We start from the raw sequence: 20,832 nt of genomic DNA, 5'->3' as shown, positions 1-20,832 counted from the left end.
GACATTATTACACCCTCCAAGGCTGCTGTGAGCCACCGTGGTCTAGAAGTGAGCCAAGTTGATGGGCCTTGGTGCACCAGTGCTTTAATAAATGTAGGCATGCTGCACAAAAGATATTTACCAATAGGCAAAGGCAGGTACGTAGTGTAGTAGTTTATAAGGGGAAAATAAATGATAATGTAAATGATAATATCTGTGGCGGCCCCCCTTGGTTGTGGCCATATGCTGGCATACACGTATTTTTCGGACGATAAGGCGCACTTAAAATGATTTAATTTTTTCAAAAATCGACAGTGCGCCTTAGAACCCGGTGCGCCTAATGTACGGAATATTTTGGTTGTGCTTACCGACCTCAAAGCAATTTTATTTGGTACATGGCGTAATGATGAGTTAAAGTTAAAGTACCAGTGATTGTCACACACACACTAGGTGTGGCGAAATTATTCTCTGCATTTGACCCATCCTCATGTTCACCCCTTGGGAGGTGGGATGAGCATTGAGCAGCAGCAGTGACCGCGCCCGGGAATCATTTTTGGTGATTTAACCCCCAAATTCCAACCCTTGATGCTGAGTGCCAAGTAGGGAGGTAATGGCTCCCATTTTTATAGTCTTTGGTATGACTCGGCCGGGGTTTGAACTCACAACCTACCGATCTCAGGGCGGACACTCTAACCACTAAACCACTGAGTAGGTGTGACCAGTAGAAGGCAGTCATACATAAGAGATATGTGTAGACTGCAATATGATGGCAGTAAACAACACCAAAACTTAAAATGTTCCATTGAGAATATAGGACATTACACACGGAGCTCAAAAATCTGTCAACATGTTTTAGTACGACTTTGGTAAGCTATGAAGCCGCACCGCTTGATGGATTGTCGGCATATTAACATACAAGTATTATTATGGTGTGTGTATAAGGACCTACAAAATGGCACCCATTAGCAGACATATTATCTGGCGTTTTGTTTCGCAATATTATGCAAAACCAACTTTTATTACCTTCTGGTACCTGCTGATCTGTATTTGGGATCTGCATTAGTCCTGAAAATGTGCGCGCTTCCGCAATTGTAGTCCGTGCCGTCCGTGTAGTCATGAGCTTCTTCTTTTTCTCTATCTTCTTGTTATGGGACATTCATCTTCCACTGTTGCCATTTCTAATATAAAGTAGTGTAAAGTTCTTACTTATATATGTCAATAAACTCGCCATGAAAGCACTAAAACATACCGGTGTAGTGAGTTTACATTATCCACCCAAGGAACTTTAGTTATTAGAGAGTTCCGGTTGGACGGTTTTTCACGGGACACATTTCCGGGCGTTGTTGCACTAGTGAGCCACGGATGAGGAGATGCTGCTCCGTTATTGATTGAAGTAAAGTCTGAATGTCATTAAAACAGTTAGCGCCATCTTTTGACACTTCTTCCACTCCCGTCCTTGCACGCTACACCGCTACAACAAAGATGACGGGGAGAAAACGCTGTCGAAGGTGAGTCACGTAAATAAGACCGCCCACAAAACGACGCAACCTGAAGAGCGGTTGAAGATGATGTGTAAAACATCATCTATGCAACATTTTGACCAAAGAACCACCATTTCATGTTATGTAGACCACAAGGAAGTCTTTTACATTTCGAACAAAATTATAATATGACCCCTTTAATGTGCTTTATAATCCGGTGCGCCTTTTGTATGAAAATAGACCTGAATAGACTTGCTCATCGGCAGTGTGCCTTATAATCCGGTGCGCCCTATGGTCCGAAAAATATGATAATACAGATATAGTTTTGATTAGACAAAAATGTCGTATAAGCAATCTGTCAAGAGGTGGAGGTTTTCGCAGCTTACTGCGAGGATTGTTCTCCCAGGACGCAAACGGACTACTTTGGCATAGCATGAAGCGAACAATCGCATGAAAACAAGCATGAATCTGTGGCATGAAACAATCAATACGGAGCAATGTCGCCAGCTGACTAACTGGCAAAACAGGCTTAAATAATAGTCTCTGATTAGAGCAGGTGCGTGATCCGAACACATGAGGCAGGTGAAAAATAATGAGTCGTCATGGTAACTGAAACAAACAAGGGTGCACAAAAACAGGAACTAATGGAGTCCAAAACTAACTAACAAAACATGATCTGGACCACGGATCACGACACAATCAATGTTAAGTCCTGCCCAAGCCTCTAAACGATGTTTTTCAAGAAACCTGGGTCAATGTTTACATTGTCCCTTAAATATTTGTAGCACATTTTATGGTGATTCTGCTGAAAACACAGTAAAGTTACAGTGGGTGATTTGTAAGCATGTACTGAGGTTCATTTGAGTCTTTATTAAAAAAGCTTTTTTTTTGACACTGAATTTATGTAACCATATTTTTTTGCATTTGAATTTTGTGAACTGAATTTTTTTTGCATTAAATGATGTTGACAATTTCATTGAAAAATAAATAAGGGTTGACTAAATGTGTGTTTGAAAATGTAGCGTTTCAAAAATAATTGTATACAAATTTCATGTTTAAAATATAGTGTAAAAAAAATAAGTGTTTAAAAATTCAGTGTAAAAAAAAAATCTGTGTTTAATAATTTAGTGTATGAAAACTCAGTGTATAGAAAATCAGTGTTAAAAGTTAAAAAATGCAAGACCCATGCACTTCTGGTAAATTAAGGCTGAAGCAATCGATCCTGTCTCCGAACCGGCCAATAAGGTGTCGAGTTTGAAGTCATGTGACACATGTCTCACAAAGAGGCAGGTTATACAGCTCTACACGCCTTATGGCCAGTGTTTTTCAACCTCTTTTGAGCCAAGGCACATTTAAAAATGCCGAGGCACACATCTGCGGTCCCCCCCAAGGTTTCTCATTGTCATCCTATTGGATTGAGTTTTTTATAGCATAATGCTACCACCACCATGCTTGACGGTAGGAATGGTGTTCCTGGGATGAACACCATCCTACCGTCAAGCATGGTGGTGGTAGTATTATGCTCTGGGTCTGTTTTGACCGACTGTATGTATGTATATATTTATGTATATATATATATATATATATATATATATATGTATATATATATATATATGTATATGTGTGTATAGTTAGTTTGCGTGCAGTCTGCTTTTGGCCCCCAGCTGAATCTTTTAAGTCCAATGCGGCCCCCCAGTCAAAAAGTTTGGACAGCCCTGGTCTATACACAAGCAGAAGCCGAACACAATGCAGAAATCAAGAAGATGCAAGGAATGTGACTTTAAAAGCCCGTATGTAGACAATAGTTCTCAGTGAAATGGACCAATAATGAGGTTTAGTCTGGACAAGCATGTGACCAGTGTTCAGTACACGGTCACCAGGAGGAGTCATCAGTTTGAAAAGGCGACCACTTCAAAACGGTCCATTTTCAAAGTATGATTTTAAAAGTGCACAGCCGTGTAGATGGTGCTCCAACATGACTAAAAGCCCTGAGGGCCACCGTGCAGCTCTGGCAAGTCAATGAGACAGCGCCTGTTTACTGAGGCAGCATATATTAGCATTCCTGATGGTAAGGTGCAGGGAAATATGTAAAAAGTCAAGATGCGCATGCCTACATTATTTAAATGCTCGTATTCCTTGAGATGTGGCTCCGTTTGGATATGCACGCTTCCATTGTAAAAAATAATGTCTTTTAGTTTTATGAGACATGGGTTATGTATGACTCTTAGGGATGGGCCATGTGCCCTAAAATCTATATCCCTCTTATTGCTGCCTCCTGCGACAATGATATGCATCACAATACATGATTTGCTATTCATATGATAATAAAACTGTTTCAAAATGGGCTACAAAGGCTCCTAATATGGCTCCAGAAGTATGCAGTAAGATATTGCACCATTTTCAGTTGCATTATTTTGTTCGATCCTGCGCTCGGGATCTTTCTGTGTGGAGTTTGCATGTTCTCCCCGTGACTGCATGGGTTCTACTCCGGCTTCCTCCCACCTCCAAAGACATGCACCTGGGGATAGGTTGATTGGCAACACTAAATGGTCCCTAGTGTGTGAATGTTGTCTGTCTATCTGTGTTGGCCCTGTGATGTGGTGGCGACTTGTCCAGGGTAGGGATGTCCCGATCCAGGTTTTTGCACTTCCAATCCGATATCGATATTGTTTTTGCATTTCCGATCCGATACCGATACTGACCGATACTGGCCTATCCGAGCATGTATTAAAGTTTAAAGTTATTTAGCCTACTTAGTTGTCAGAATCATGTTGAAAAAGGTTTTAGTACTCTTGATAACAACTAGCCAGCTGAAATAGGGGAGTTTGAATAATACACAATGGTTGGTAACAAGAAACTGACCTGTTTATTCAAGGATAAACACAAAATAGACAAAATTATACATGACAAACAGAAATGGCATCATTGAACTAGGGCTGGGCGATATGGCCTTTTTTTAATATTGCGATATTTTAGGGCCATATTGCGATACACAATATATATCTCGATATTTTGCCTTAGCCTTGAATGAACACTTGATGCATCCCCACCCCACCCCCCAACACCTCAACCCCGCCCACCTCAACCTCCTCATGCTCTCTCAGGGAGAGCATGTCCCAAATTCCAAGCAGCTGTTTTGAGGCATGTTAAAAAAAATAATGCACTTTGTGACTTCAATAATAAATATGGCAGTGCCATGTTGGCATTTTTTTACATAACTTGAGTTGATTTATTTTGTAAAACCTTGTTACATTGTTTAATGCATCCAGCGGGGCATCACAACAAAATTAGGCATATTAATGTGTCGATTCCACGACTGTATATATCGGTATCGGTTGATATCGGAGTCGGTAATTAAGAGTTGGACAATATCAAATATCGGCAAAAAAGCCATTATCGGACATCTCTAGTTAATATACCTGTATATACATGTACAGTCACAACATCACCAGTGTTAACTGTTAACACTTTCCAGAAACACTACTACCTGAACCCTGGAGTTGTAACTCTAGTGCAGGGGTCGGCAACCCAAAATGTTGAAAGAGCCATATTGGACCAAAAATACAAAAACAAATATGTCTGGAGCCGCAAAAAATTAAAAGCCATATTACATACAGATAGTGTGTCATGAGATATAAATAGAATTAAGAGGACTTAAAGGAAACTAAATGAGCTCAAATATAGCTACAAATGAGGCATAATGATGCAATATGTACATATAGTTAGCCTAAATAGCATGTTAGCATCGATTAGCTTGCAGTCATGCAGTGACCAAATATGTCTGATTAGCACTCCACACAAGTCAATAACATCAACAAAACTCACCTTTGTACATTCACACAGCATAAAACGTTTGCTGGACAAAATGAGACAGAAAAAGAAGTGGCATAAAACACGTCCTAGAAAGTCGGGAGAAAGTTGTACATGTAAACAAACTACGGTGAGTTCAATGACCGCCAAAATGAGTAGGACAAAACGGCGCTCGCCAAATACAAACAGTGTACTTTATAATAGGGATGTTTGTGTCATGTTTGTCCTCCTACAGAAACCATATTAACACAAAAAATATATTTTTTCCCCTCATTTTTTTCCATTTTTCATACATTTTAAAAAAATCTCCAGAGAGCCACTAGGGCGGCGCTAAAGAGCCGCGGGTTGCCGACCCCTGCTCTAGTGTGTGTTCATATTTCTAGTGACTAGCATGTCTATAAATGTACTATTAAATCCATCTGCACTTTAACACAGATGGATGGAATAGTACGCAGATTTTAAATGTATGCTTTCAATCATGATCACGTGGGCTCCTGACCCTATAAAAAAACAACATAAAAAGCTTCTGTGGCATCACATCTTTTCCAACTGGACCTCCCCTTCTCACTCTTTCCCCCATATAGAAACTCGCCACAGGGTTTATTTTGAAGATCGATAAAACATGGGGGTTATTTCACCAGGGACTAGAATTCTCTCTGGGTTCATTAATGAAGCATGCAGCTCTTCACCGGAAGGCAGATGGATTAATTCTCCCCGCTTGCAAAAACAACGCTGCAGTGACACACCAAGCATTATTTCCATCAAAGGCGGAAAAAAAAAACGCTCATTAGTTTCTGTTTTGATGTATTAATCAGGTGTGGCAAGCTATTGTCCTTCATGCAAAAGTTGTGGCATCTAAACAGAAACTTGGCCCTCTACCTGATTAGAATGAATGGACATGCTTTGATAAATCTGGATCTTTTTAAGCGTCACTATGTTTATTTTTTTTTCTGGCATGCTACATTTATTACCATATTGGGTAACGTGTAATAATTATCAATTCATTCATAAATTGCTAATGGCAAGGAGGCCTTGAGAGTGTCTTGGTCTCATTTCAACGGGTGGCACAGTAGTCTGGCTCTGTTACAGTAATAATGGCATGTTATGGTATGGCATGTGATTGATTGATTGAGACTTGTATTAGTAGATTGCACAGTACAGTACATATTCCGTACAATTGACCACTAAATGGTAACACCCCAATAAGTTTTTTTGATTCATGATACAGATTTATACTATACTATACTATATTATACTATACTATACTATATTTATACTATGATACAGATTTATACTATCATCATAATACAGTCATCACACAAGATAATCATCAGAGTATATACATTGCAGTGACGTGCAGTCACTAGAGGCAGGTGAGGCGGGGCCTCACCTGCCATCGTGGATAGAAAAAAAATGTAAAAAGAAAAAAAAAAAATTAAATTGTTATATGTATACAGTGTTTATACTATAAAGTTATTTTCCATTTAACTTCACCAGTTTTAGATTATTTTTATTCAAAATCGCTGAATTTTCACATTTGCCGTTCAAATACTGAGAAGAGACGGTGCGGTGAACAGCAGCCAGTTGAGGCACGTCACTCAGTGCCTCAACATGGACGGACTCGGCCAACTGCTGGCCTGCTGTGCAGTGAGACTGTATTGCTATATGAATTATATTATACATTTCCATAGTTTAGTTAGCTGAGGTATATAATGTACAGTGTATTTTGTCAACAACTATGTGTGTAACATATTTCTTGTGCTGAGCGATCATAAATCGGCTGCAAAAGACGCACTGGTTGAGGCTCCAGTAGCCCCGCCTCCTGCACCCCCGCCGTAGAATTGTTATATCAACTAAAGCCCACACTTAAACTTTCCACGTGCAAGATTGAATCTATTTAAAAAAGTTATTTCATAAGAAGCCAAAAAGTGCAAAAACAATAATGTTCGTGTTGGAGGAGTTGTGAATGACTGCAGGGCCACAACATTAGGTACACCTGCAGACTGCAGGTGTATCTAAATCACAACTCCTCCAACACGAACATGATTGTTTTTGCACTTTTTGGCTTCTTATTAAATAACTTTTGTAACCTATTTTTATGGGCTTTCCTATTTGTGATGTTAAGTTCCTGTTATGCGCTGTTATACAGTATATGCCTTGAGCTCTTATTTTGAAGGCGCCAAGAGCGGAAGTGATGACATGTTGTAGTGGAGTGGAGGTTTTTGAAAGAAGGTAAATAAAGTGGTCCTCATGTAAACTGGAGCCTCCGTGTTTGTTATTTTGTAGTTTCATACAGTATAGGCGACATTTATAAACCCTCGGTTACACTTTTTTAAATAGATTCAATCTTGCACGTGGAAAGTTTAAGTGAGGGCTCTAGTGGATATAACACACCCGTTCATTAATCCAGCACAACAGCGGCGAATGTAAGGTAAGACCATAATAACGTTTTTTTTAATTAAATGTGCTTTTTTGTGTGCTACAGTTTGTATGTGTAAAGTTAAAGTTAAGTTAAAGTACCAATGATTGTCACACACACACTAGGTGTAATGAAATTTGTCCTCTGCATTTGACCCATCCCTTGATCACCCCCTGGGAGGTGAGGGGAGCAGTGGGCAGCAGCGGCGCTGCGCCCGGGAATAATTTTTGGTGATTTAACCCCCAATTCCAACCCTTGATGCTGAGTGCCAAGCAGGGAAAAATGCTGGTATGAGCTTTTAAACATAACCCGTTAACTGCTGCCAATCAAATGGTGAATAAGATACTCTTTAGGGTTCATATGTTTGTAAATCTGACTGTGATGAAGTCAGTGCCTCACCAGCCATCAACCTCACCGCACGTCATTGATACATTGAAATATTTACATTATTTACAATCCGGGGTGTGGGATGTGGAGGGGGGGTTAGGTTTGGTTAATATCAACACTTCAGTCATCAACAATTGCATCATCAGAGAAATGGACATTGAAACAGTGTAGGACTGACTTGGTAGGATATGTACAGCAAGTAGTGGACATAGAGAGAGAGATCAGAAAGCATAAGAACAAGTATATACATTTGATTATTTACAATCCGGGGAGGTGGGATGTGGAAGGGAGGGTGTTAGTTTAGGGTTAAAGTTGCCTAGAGGTGTTCTTTTAGTGCGGTTTTGAAGGAGGATAGAGATGCCCTTTCTTTTACACCTGTTGGGAGTGCATTCCATATTGATGTGGCATAGAAGGAGAATGAGTTAAGACCTTTGTTAGATCGGAATCTGGGTTTAACGTGGTTAGTGGAGCTCCCCCTGGTGTTGTGGTTATGGCGGTCATTGGTATGGTATGGTTTACCGTATTTCTTGGACTATAAGGTGCACTTAAAACCCTTTCTGAGTGAGTAAGCAAGAAACGTACTAATTGGCAGATGGATTTACCAGCCAACCAACTGACCTGTCTGATTAGCAGATTAATTAACTAAATGACTGACACACGAGACTGACTGACTCACTGCCTAATAGTCTCATTAGGGCTGGGCGATATGGCCTTTTATTGATATCTCGATATTTTTGGGTAATGTCACGATACACGATATATATCTGGATATTTTCCCTTAGCCTTGAATGAACACTTGATGCATATAATCACAGCAGTATGATGATTCTATGTGTCTACTGTCAAGACTTGGACTATGGCGTGGTTTGTTCTCCTGTGGTGCAAATGAACATTTGGACCAGACATGGCGTGAAGGTGAAGATTTATTTAATTTTACTATAACAAAAAGAACAAACTAAAGGCGCGCACAAGGCGGAAGTAAAAACTTGACAAATGAAACCAATACTTGCACGTGGGCAAAAAACTAAGGACATGAACAAAAGTCGCTAACTGTGGCATGAATGAAAAAAAACGTACTTGGACAGGGCATGAAGTACGCAGAGGTAAACAGAGTGTGACAGGGGTATGATGTCGCCAGACAGACAGCCTGGCAACTGGAAGCTTAAATAATAGTGACATGATTAAAGACAGGTGCGTGAGTCGTGAGGGCAGGTGAAAACTAATGGGTTGCTATGGTGACAAACAAGAGTGCACAATGAGTCCAAACGTGGAACAGGTGAAACTAATGGGTAACTATGGAAACAAGACAAGGGAGTGAAAAGCCAGAAACTAAAGAGTCCAATAACTAAAAAAAACAAAACAAAACATGACATGACTAAAACAAAACATGATTACACAGACATGACATCTACATCAGGATTTTTTTTTTGTCAGAAAGAAATACAATCATGTGTGCTTACGGACTGTATCCCTGCAGACTGTATTGATATATAATGTATATATTGTGTTTTTTATGTTGATTTAATTTTAAAAAATATATATAATACATTTTTTTATTTTTTATTTTTTTTATTTCTTGTGCGGCCCGGTACCAATCGGTCCACAAACCGGTACCGGGCCACGATGTAGACCACAAGAAAGTATTTTACATTTAGAAAAAAATTATAATATGACCCCTTTAATGCGCCTTATAATCCGGTGCACCTTGGGGTTAGAAAAATGTGGTAATTGTCAAACTTTAGGGAAATCCCCTACCAGAAGGACATTCATACTCGCTTCGAATGACCACCGGCGACGACGTACAATTGCGATCAAAAGTTTACATACACTTGTGAACAACACAATATCATGGTTGTCTTGAGTTTCCAATCATTTCTACAACTCTTACTTTTTTGTGATAGAGTGATTGGAGCAAATACTTACTATAAGCATTCATGAAGTTTGGTTCTTTTATGAATTCATTATGGGTCTACTGAAAATGTGACCAAATAAGCTGGGTCAAAAGTATACATACAGCAACGTACACGATCAATTTTGGTGATGTAGAAAATTTACAATCAAATCAAAGTAGCTTCATGGCATGGCCTCTTAACTTCATGTGAGTGATTATGATTGAGAACACCTGTTGACTTCTCTGAGCCCATTTAAATAGGGCTCATGTGATGCAGTCAGTAGACTCGGTTACAGACGCGACAATAAGAAAGTCAAAGGAACTCTGCACAGATCTGAAAAAACTAATCATCAACTTGAACAAATCAGGAAAGTCACTTGGAGCCATTTCAAAGCAGCTTAAAGTCCCAAGAGCAACTGTGCAGACAGTATAAAGTGCATGGCACAGTTTTGTCACTGCCACGATCAGGAAGAAAACGCAAGCTATCACCTGCTGCAGAGAGAAAATTGGTCAGGATGATCAAGAGTAAACCAAAAACCACCAAAAAGCAGGTCCGCAATGAATTGGAAGCTGCTGGAACACAGGTGTCAGTGTCCACAGTCAAGCGTGTTTTGCATGCAAGAAGGAAGCCACACCTTAAGGCTCGTCTAAAGTTTGCTGCTGATCACATGGACACAAGATAAGACCTTCTGGAGGAAAGTTCTGTGGTCAGATGAAACAAAAATGTAACTGTTTGGCCACAATACCCAGCAATATGTTTAGAGGAGAAAAGGTGATGCCTTTTTAATCCCAGGAACAACATTCCTACCGTCAAGCATGGTGGTGGTAGTATTATGCTCTGGGCCTGTTTTGCTGCCAATGGAACTGGTGCTTCACAGAGAATAAATGGGACAATGAAAAAGGAGGATTACCTCCAAATTCTTCAGGACATGCTAAAATCATCAGCCTGGAGGTTGGATCTTGGGCACAGTTGGGTGTTCCAACAGGACAATGACCCCAAACACACGTCAAAAGTGGTAAAGGTGTTACGTCTTGGGCGTATGGCTGCGATTGTCGTGTTCCTTCCAAGGCAGAAGACAAGCAGGAGGAGTGTGCAGGTAGGATTAAAGTATTTTTAATAAATAAAAGGCAGGACAAAAATACAAAACTGAGGACGCTAGCAAGCGTGGAGCTAACAAAAACCAAAATGTCACCAAGGGTGAAAAAACGGGGATTCTGGTCGGCAGAATAATATAAAGAGCGAGGAGAAAACCAGGGGGACGTAAATGTTGCATAAAGCAAACATTGACCCAGCACTTACTGCTGGGTGACAGGAAACTATAAAGGGGAGTGATTAGCCAAAACACCTGGTGGAAACACTAATTACAAAACTAAGACAGGTGAGGAGAATCAGTGCCCATGGAAACCAACAATAAACAGGGAAAGAGGGTGCACCCAGGAAACAGACTAAAACAGAAACATTACCAACATAAATCATGCCATGATCCGGGTAACGATCATGACAAAAGGAATGGCTAAATCAAGATATAATGAAGGTTTTAGAATGGCCTTCCCAAAGTCCTGACTTAAATGTGTGGACAATGCTGAAGAAACAAGTCCATGTCAGAAAAGCAACACATTTAGCTGAACTGCACCAATTGTGTGGTCATAAATTCAAGCAGAAGCTTGTGGATGGCTACCAAAAGCGCCTTATTGCAGGGAAACTTGCCAAGGGACATGTAACCAAATATTAACATTGCTGTATGTATACTTTTGACCCAGCACATTTGCTCACATTTTCAGTAGACCCATAATAAATTCATAAAAGAAGCAAACTTCATGAATGTTTTTTGTGACCAACAAGTATGTGCTTCAATCACTCTATCACAAAATAATAAGAGTTGTAGAAATGATTGGAAACTCAACACAGCCATGACATTATGTTCTTTACAAGTGTACGTAAACTTTTGACCACGACTGTATATAACACTAAGTACTGTTGTACTGGTATTTGGCTGATGTAATGCCTCATTGTATTCACCACGGTGTTGCCAGCTACCACAAAAGTTGCTAAATTAGCTTGAATCCCACAATAGGTATTGATTTCCTACCATTAGTCATAAATGTACCATTGCTCTCGGCTAATTTCGTATTGAGGCTTGTTTTGTTTGCCAACACCACTACAACACAATTAATGGACTAATTATACTAATTTGATTTCAATTTTTTAAAATTATCATAAAAGGGGCATGTTATTATTCACAAAGACTAATTAGCATAATTAGGTTAATCCTTCTTTGCCCTCATAAGGACGGTTATTGTTACCTCCAGGTTATTTAACCATTGCTGTTGGTTTGTTTGTCAAGTGTCAAGACGTGGACTATGGTGTGTTTGTTTTCCCGAGATGCAAGTAAAGCTGGACTGGTCATGGCGTGAAGGTAAATACATATTTATTTATAACACTCAAAGGAACAAAAAGCGCGGTCAAGGCGGAAGTACAAACTTGACTAACGAAACAAAAAGACTTGCACGTGGGCAAAAAAATGTGAACAATTAAACAAAAACACTAACTGTGGCATTAATAGAAAAAAACTTACTTGGACAAGGCATGAAGTGCGCAGAGGTAGACAGAGTGTGACAGGGGTATGAATGCGGGATGTCACCAGAAAGACAAACTGAAAACAATGAACTTAAACACTACAGACATGATTAACGAAAACAGGTGCGTGACTCAAAACGTGAAACAGGTGCGTGACGTGACAGGTGAAAACTAATGGGTTGCTATGGTGACAAACAAGAGTGCACAATGAGTCCAAACGTGAAACAGGTGAAACTAATGGGTAATCATGGAAACAAGACAAGGGAGTGAAAAGCCAGAAACTAAAGAGTCCAATAACTAAACAAAACATGACTAAAACAAAACATGATTACACCGACATGACATCAAGTCAGTCAGTCGGTCTGTTAAAATGAAAAAAAAAATTCTAAAAGTTATGGGAAGATTTTTATCTAACTTTCAGGAAAATGTCCAAAGTGGGATAACCGACAAGTCATTGCTTTTTCAGGCTGATCTGTATCATTTCTACTTTGTTACCTTATGTAACCCACCCACAGAGACAAGACACTTGACTTTCATGCCACTTATGATAACTCGAAAAGTTCTGAGCAGATTTTCATTTATCTTTTAGGAAATGTCTGAAATGGCATAAAGAACAAGTGATTTTTCGGAGTATAAGTCGCACCAGCCGAAAATGCATAATAAAGAAGGAAAAAAACATTATACTGGAGTATACAGTAAGTCACATTTTTTGGGGAAATGTATTTGATAAAATTGAACACCAAGAATAGACATTTGAAAGGCAATTTAAAATAAATAAAGAATAGTGAACAACAGGCTGAATAAGTGTACGTTATATGAGGCATAAATAACCAACTGGTATGTTAACGTAACATATTATGGTAAGAGTCATTCAAATAACTATAACATATAGAACATGCTATACGTTTACCAAACAATCTGTCACTCCTAATCGCTAAATCCCATGAAATATTATACGTTTAGTCTCTTACGTGAATGACATAAATAATATTATTTGATATTTTACGCTAATGTGTTAATCATTCCACACATAAGTCGCTCCTGAGTAGGGATGTCCCGATCCAGGTTTTTGCACTTCCGATCCGATACCGATATTGTTTTTGCATTTCCGATCCGATACCGATACTGACCGATACCGATACTGACCGATGCTGGCCTATCCGAGCATGTATTAAAGTTTAAAGTTACTTAGCCTACTTAGTTGTCAGAATCATGTTGAAAAGGGTTTTAGTACTCTTGATAACAACTAGCCAGCTGAATTAGGGGAGTTTGAATAATACACAATGGTTGGTAACAAGAAACTGACCTGTTTATTCAAGGATAAACACAAAATAGACAAAATTATACATGACAAACAGAAATGGCATCATTGAACTAGGGCTGGGCGATATGGCCTTTTTTTAATATTGCGATATTTTAAGGCCATTTTGCGATACACAATATATATCTCGATATTTTGCCTTAGCCTTGAATGAACACTTGATGCATATAATCACAGCAGTATGATGATTCTATGTGTTTTGATTGATTGATTGAGACTTTTATTAGTAGGTTGCACAGTGAAGTACATATTCCGTACAATTGACCACTAAATGGTAACACCCCAATAAGTTTTTCAACTTGTTTAAGTCGGGGTCCACTTAAATTGATTCATGATACAGATATATACTATCAGATATATACTATCATCATAATACAGTCATCACACAAGATAATCACATTGAATTATTTACATTATTTATAATCCAGGGTGTGGAGGGGGGCGCCTGATGTAAGTGTCAAAAAGACAGCCAAAAGAGTTTGATATGAGAATAAATCTAAAGTTAAAATATAGGGTAGAAATGCACCCATTTGCAGGAAATGTAGTCTTGATTTTCAAAATTTTCTTTCAAGGCTTGCATGTCTACATTAAAACATTCTTCTTCATACTGCATTAATATATGCTACTTTTAAACTTTCATGCAGAGAAGGAAATCACTACTAAAAAAATCACAAATTTTTTCATACGGTGTTGATGTGGAAATTTTTGCCTCGGCATTTTGATGGTGTGGGCGTGTGGCACCGAATGGAGATAAGCGTCTCGACAGACGTCACAATATTTGAACAATGATGACGAAAACTGTTGTCTCTGTCGTGTCCGTGTGTCGAAAATTGTTATGCGCTTATTTTTTTATTTGATTTTGTGCGTGGCATAGATTTGCTCTGCGCAGAGGACGCTTAAACAGTGCGCAATTGCACAGGCGAGCACCTTAGAGGGAGCGTTGCTAGCACGGCTGCGCTAGCATCACAGCTAACGTTAGCCATGCTGCTACCTCTCTGCTCGGGGAGGACGTATACGTATGTGACGTATGTCGTGACAGTATGTGACGTGTGTAAGAAGGTGCACTTGCTGTCTGTGAGAGGGAGACACAGGAAAGAGTGAGAAGAGCCTGTCGTGTAATGCCAGCAGCTAAAAGCAACTGCGTGAGAATTCACAGACCTGTGGATGTGTTGAAGGTGTGCTGGAAAATGCGGAACGGAAATTAGGGAGCAGCAGAAAAGTGGAATGTATTATTTAAATCGGTGCGTTGGAAAACACGGACCGGAGTTTTTTTTAAACTGGATCTGGATCGGCATTTTCCCATGCCTTGCCGATACGCAATTTTTGGCAAATATCGGCAGCCGATCCGATCCAAATATCAGATCGGGACATCCTTACTCCTGAGTATAAGTCGCACCCCCGGCCAAACTATGAAAAAAACTGTGACTTATAGTCCGAAAAATACGGTATATTTTGGATCATCGTCTGAATTTAGGACTTTTTTACTATTGGAGACAGGCCCTGGCGGAGGTCTGAGCTCTCAATATTCCTTTTTAGTTTAGATGTTTTTCAAGGCTTGAGTAAATATTTCAAACATACATTAGCTGCTCTTGGCAGTATCATGAGATCTGATGATTCCGTATGAATTGATTGAAGAATGTTAATTTATGCCCTTTTGCAAATCCGTCATAAGAACAATGGAATGTTTCAGAGTCCAAGTTGATCCTTTAATTGACTTGGTCTGCTTCCAGCTCTGATAACTTAATGCGTGTAATGCTGCTCATTGGTGATTTGGCAGCATTTTGTTGGACCGTCTCCAAACAAAAAAAGCCATTTTACATTCACAAACAGTGTAGAGTGGGAGATTGTACATAAAATTGCATCTGAAGCAAGTAGATGAAAATGCCTCCCTATTAAGAAAATGTGCATTGCATCTTGTACATTTTAATGAAGCCTCTCGATGTGGACTGATGCCGAACATAAACATTGCAACAAATACATGTGTTTTCAACAAGAACCCAGCCATGGGAAATTTCTGCATAAACATGAAAATCTGCGTTTTTAAACATTCGCTTTGGCGTCAAAATGTTTTTGAGATTGTTACGTTTCTAAGATGGAGTTGACGACACAGACACAAGGGGGAAGTAAAGCTCTATGATTAATTATATATATGCACAATATATATATAATAATAAATCATACTAAATTTATATAAACTAGGCTAGACAATGGAGTGTGACCAAAATCCAAGAGTGTGTGGTGTTAGACTAGGTGTGGGTAATTACTTGAGTGTTTTACCTAGTGTTGCTTCGAGAGCGAGAGGAGGGACAAAACAGGAGGGCAGACCGTGAGCAGGCGAAAGATCCAGGGCGAGAGAGAGAGGCGTCAGAGTCCGTGTCCATGCGAGGGTCGAGGATTGAGGAAGGCAGTCCAAATTCACAGGGGAACAACGGGAGATCACAAAGGGGTAAGACTCGGGAAGGCACCGTGGGAGGACAACAAGGACGTCAGACACGGAGAGAAAAACGCAGAGAGAAAACAGAGAGCATTAGGCTTGTCGGCTTACAGTACGCAAAGGGTACGTAAGTTCCCGCCAGGATTCTGGGTCCACTGGTCCTTTATATTGCTCGCCCTCGTCCCAGGTGTGCAGATTGCTGATCGCCAACAGCCTTGCGAGTTCGAGCCCGCGCCATGACAGAAATATTAATAAAAATTTGATCCAAACTAAATTTGTTGAATGCTCTCCTCTCATTTTCTGAGTTGTTTGCATGCCTGTTATACAATTTTACATGACAGTTTCAATGATAATAATGTTAGTTAATTATCTACTAACTAGGACTTGTGTGTGAATGCTCCAATGCTGAAGTTGAACTGAAATGCTGACAGAATGTAGTATAAATGTAAAACTAGTTTGAATGTTTGAATGTTGAAGAGTTAAAATTTCCAGGAAAACCGGAATTTGGTTTGGAACTTGGGAAAGTGTTAGTTTGAATGTCTAGGATGAGTTGAAGGTGGAATGGTTTGAATCGGTTGAAAAATGTGGGAATTGTGGAAGTTTGAAAAATAGACAATTCATTTTCAATGGTGAAAATGAAAAAAATAAAGGAATTATGGGAAATCCGGGATTTTTTTTTAGAATTGTGTCAGGTTTAAACACCGAACTATCTATTAAACAGATCAAGAAGAAAGGAATCAGGCAGAGACATAGTTCAATTTAGCTCATGAGTAGAACGCATGGAGCTGCACACTCAGTTACAGTCTCACCCTACGCTCTGAGGAACAGCCCACGCGTTCCTCTATTTATTCAGTTTGGGAGTTCCCTAGTTACATGCTGAGGCTGCTTCTAAAGGGAGGGGTCACACATTATGCAAAGCAGCTCCAGTACGCACAATACGTGACGGAATGTGCTGGGGGCCTTGTGATTGTGCCCTGTCCCTGCTTTGTCTGTCTGCTGTTGATATTACTTATCTTCGTTGAGGTGCTAGTTCCTGCTTGGCGAGGCCACTCCTCACATGCCATGGAAGATAACAAGTTGTGTGCCCTTGCACGAAGCAGAAAAAGTACAGAATAGACAATAACTATAGCAACGGCCTTTAAGCATAACAGTTGTGTGATAACTTATATATAATTATTCTAACAAATTGTTGAAGTAGAGCACACAATTCCTGAACCGGCTGAATCAGATGAAAAATGTGGGAATTGTGGAACTTTGGAAAATATCCCATTGATTTCAATGGGGATTTCCAAAAAATTTGGGAATTTCTGGAAAAGCGGGAATTTTTTGCAAAATGGCAAAAAACTTGAATCGTCTGGATGAGTTGAAATGGTTGGCGTTTAGATTTTTCAAATCGGTCGAGAAATGTTGAAGTAGTAACATGTTGGCTTGAGAAATGGTATTAAAGTTAAAGTTCCAACGATAGTCACACACACACTAGGTGGGGTGAAATTACCCTCTGCATTTGACCCATCCTCATGTTCACCCCTTGGGAGGTGAGGGGAGCAGTGAGCGGCAGCGGTGGCCACGCTCAGGAATCATTTGGTGATTTAACCCCCAATTCCAGCCCTTGATGCTGAGTGCCAAACAGGAAGGCAATGGCTCCCATTTCTATAGTCTTTGGTATGACTCGGCTGGGGTTTGAACTCACGACCTTCCAGTCTAAGGGCGGACACTCTAACCACAAGGCCACTGAGCAGGTCGTATTACAGGAACAGGTATTACGGAATTTCATGAAAACCGGGAATTTTTCCAGTTCAAAAAACAACTTGTTTTAATCAAGAAGAATGTTTTGACGGTGGAACTGCTGAAGTGGCTTGAAAAATGTGGGAGGAGTAGTCGCCAGAAAAAAGAAAAAACAGGGATTCTGGAAAATCCTGGAATTTTTTTGAACTTGGAAAAAGGGTAGTTTGAATTTCCAGGATGGTGGAATGTGTTGAAAGTGGAACGGTTTGAATCGGTTGAAAAATGTGGAAATGGTGGAAGTTTGAAAAATGGCCAATTCATTTTAAATGGGAAAAATGTCCCAGAAAACCTGGGAATCTTGGGAAATCTGGAAATTTTTGGACTTTGTCAAGGGGACGGTTTATATCGGGTAAAACATGTGGAAGGGAGAGCACGCCAAAATCTGGAGAAGAAGAATAAATAGATGAATTTTGGTGTAGAAACCATATGTGTGAATGCTTTAGAGCATTCACATAATGAAACTAAACATTCTGTGGTACATTTTTTGGGACATGTGTCTGAAAGTCAGCCAAAAGAGGTTGGTATATGACAGGGGTCGGCAACCTTTACCACTCAAAGAGCCATTTTGACCAGTTTCACAAATCATAGAAAACAATGGGAGCCGCAAAATTTTTTTGAAATTTTAAATGAAATAACACTGCATACAAAGTTTTTTTTTTGCTTTTTGCTAATAACCAGGGGTCTCAGACACGCTGCCCACACCTTTATGTGGAATTTGAAAACTGGTGCGGCACGCGGGTTTATATCGATGGCGCTTGTCAGCGTCATGCGTGGCGTGATGGTACAGCATATAGCACCCACTATAGTCAGCGTGGCTGATCAGCCACACGTTGTATGGGGCTTCCGCTTGCTCACGTAAGTAACAGCAAGGCATACTTGGTCAACAACCACACAGGTCACACTGACGGTGGCAGTATAAAAGAAACAAACTTTAACACTCTTACTAATAATGCGCCACACTGTGAACCCACACCAAACAGGAATGACAAACACATTTCGGGAGAACATCTGCACCGTAACACAACATAAACACAACAGGACAAATACCCAGAATCCCATGCAGCCCTAACTCTTCCGGGATACATTATATACCCCCCCCCCCCGCTACCAAACCCCGCCCACCTCAACCGACGCACAGAGAGGGCGGAGGGGGGGGGGGGGGTCGCAGGGGTGTATAATGTAGCCCGGAAGAGTCAGGGCTGCATGGGATTCTGGGTGTTTGTTGTGTTGTGTTTATGTTGTGTTAAGGTGCAGATGTTCTCCCGAAATGTGTTTGTCATTCTTGTTTGGTTTTGGTTCAAAGTGTGGCGCATTATTAGTAAGAGTGTTAAAGTTGTTTTATATGACCACCGTCAGTGTAACCTGTGTGGCTGTTGACCAAGTATGCCTTGCTGTCACGTATGTGTGCATGCAGAAGATGTATATTGTATAACAAGTGTTGGGCCAGCATGCTGTTAATACAGATTGTAGAGGGGGTCAAATGTTGTACCATCATGGCACGCCCTTATTATAGCCGTAACGGTGAAAATCGGTGAATATAAATCCCGGGAGTTTTCTGCGAGAGGCACTGAAATCCGGAAGTCTCACGGGAAAATTGGGGGGTTCAGCAAGTAAGCTGCTGAGCCGCATCAGAGTGATCAAAGAGCCGCATGCGGTTCCGGAGCCGCGGGTTGCCGACCCCTGGTATATGAGAATAAATATAAACGTAAAATCTAGTGTAGAAATGCACTCAATTGCAGGAAAATTAGTCTTGATTCTTAAAATTTCCTGTCTGGGTTTACGAACTGATAGAAATGTTCTTCTTTTTTTCTCAATTTTCCTTTTTGTCTAAAAGGTTGAACACAACCCTAAATATCAGGCAAGCTGCAATGATGTATTGTTCAAGCCTTAACACAAATCTACTATGACTCTAATTATGTTTTTCTTCTTAATTGTGATGAGGAAGTGTCTAAGACCAAGGTAACAAGTGAGTGAACTAAAGATTGGGATTAATTAGAGCAATACGGAAGGGAGAAACATTATGGTGATTGATGTGTTGGCTTTGTGTCCGACAGAGCAGCGTTTGATTGATACCCCTCCCATTTGCTCAGGTTAGGGCTACATTTATTATTTTCCATGGCCATGGTTACAGTGTCACTGCCAAACATAACACTTCCACTGATAATTAAGGCCATTCCTGTATTTGACAGACTTTTCCCAAAGGCTTGAAAAGACTGTTTATCTCCCCAGCGTGTCGAGATGTGCTGTTGCCAATGATGCTGCGAGAGCTGAGCAGAACTTTGGCCACCATGTCTGACGGGCCGCACGATGAGAGGAAGAAAAGTCTGGAGTTATTCAACAACATTCTGGAGGTCCTGAGCAGAGACAATGTGGTGAGACCAAGACTCAAATACACTCGCAGAACAAAGCATTAGGTACACTTGCACATTGGAATTTGAACAGGCCATTATTCAGTTAGTCAGTTCAGTTAGTTAGTTAGTTACGTGATGATTCAGTTGGTCTATAAGACTATTAGGCAGTGAGTCAGTCAGTCTCGTGTGTCAGTCATTTAGTTAATTAGTCTGCTAATCAGTTGGTTGGCTGGTAAACCCATCTGCCAATTAGTACGTTTCTTGCTTACTCACTCAGCCAATCGGTTAATTAGTATGTTAGTTTTTGATTGATTGATTGAAACTTGTATTAGTAGATTGCACAGTACAGTACATATTCCGAACAATTGACCACTAAATGGTAACACCCCAATAAGT

At 40.1% G+C, this 20,832-nt stretch overlaps 1 protein-coding gene across 2 annotated transcripts in view; it reads left to right on the top strand.

Moving 5' to 3' along the window:
* Positions 1 to 20,832, top strand: part of dock2-like (dedicator of cytokinesis protein 2) — a 399,373-nt gene that overhangs the window by 190,353 nt on the left and 188,188 nt on the right. For both annotated transcript variants that reach the window (XM_072912417.1, XM_061930395.2), the window contains exon 25: positions 20,315 to 20,457. In XM_072912417.1, coding sequence (XP_072768518.1) covers positions 20,315 to 20,457 — 143 coding nt within the window. The remainder of the gene's footprint in view (positions 1 to 20,314; positions 20,458 to 20,832) is intronic.

The sequence above is a fragment of the Nerophis lumbriciformis genome, linkage group LG36 (assembly GCF_033978685.3).
Source record: "Nerophis lumbriciformis linkage group LG36, RoL_Nlum_v2.1, whole genome shotgun sequence".
NCBI lineage: Eukaryota > Metazoa > Chordata > Actinopteri > Syngnathiformes > Syngnathidae > Nerophis > Nerophis lumbriciformis.
Note: the sequence above shows the minus strand (reverse complement) of the source record. Positions and strands in the feature narration are given on the sequence as shown.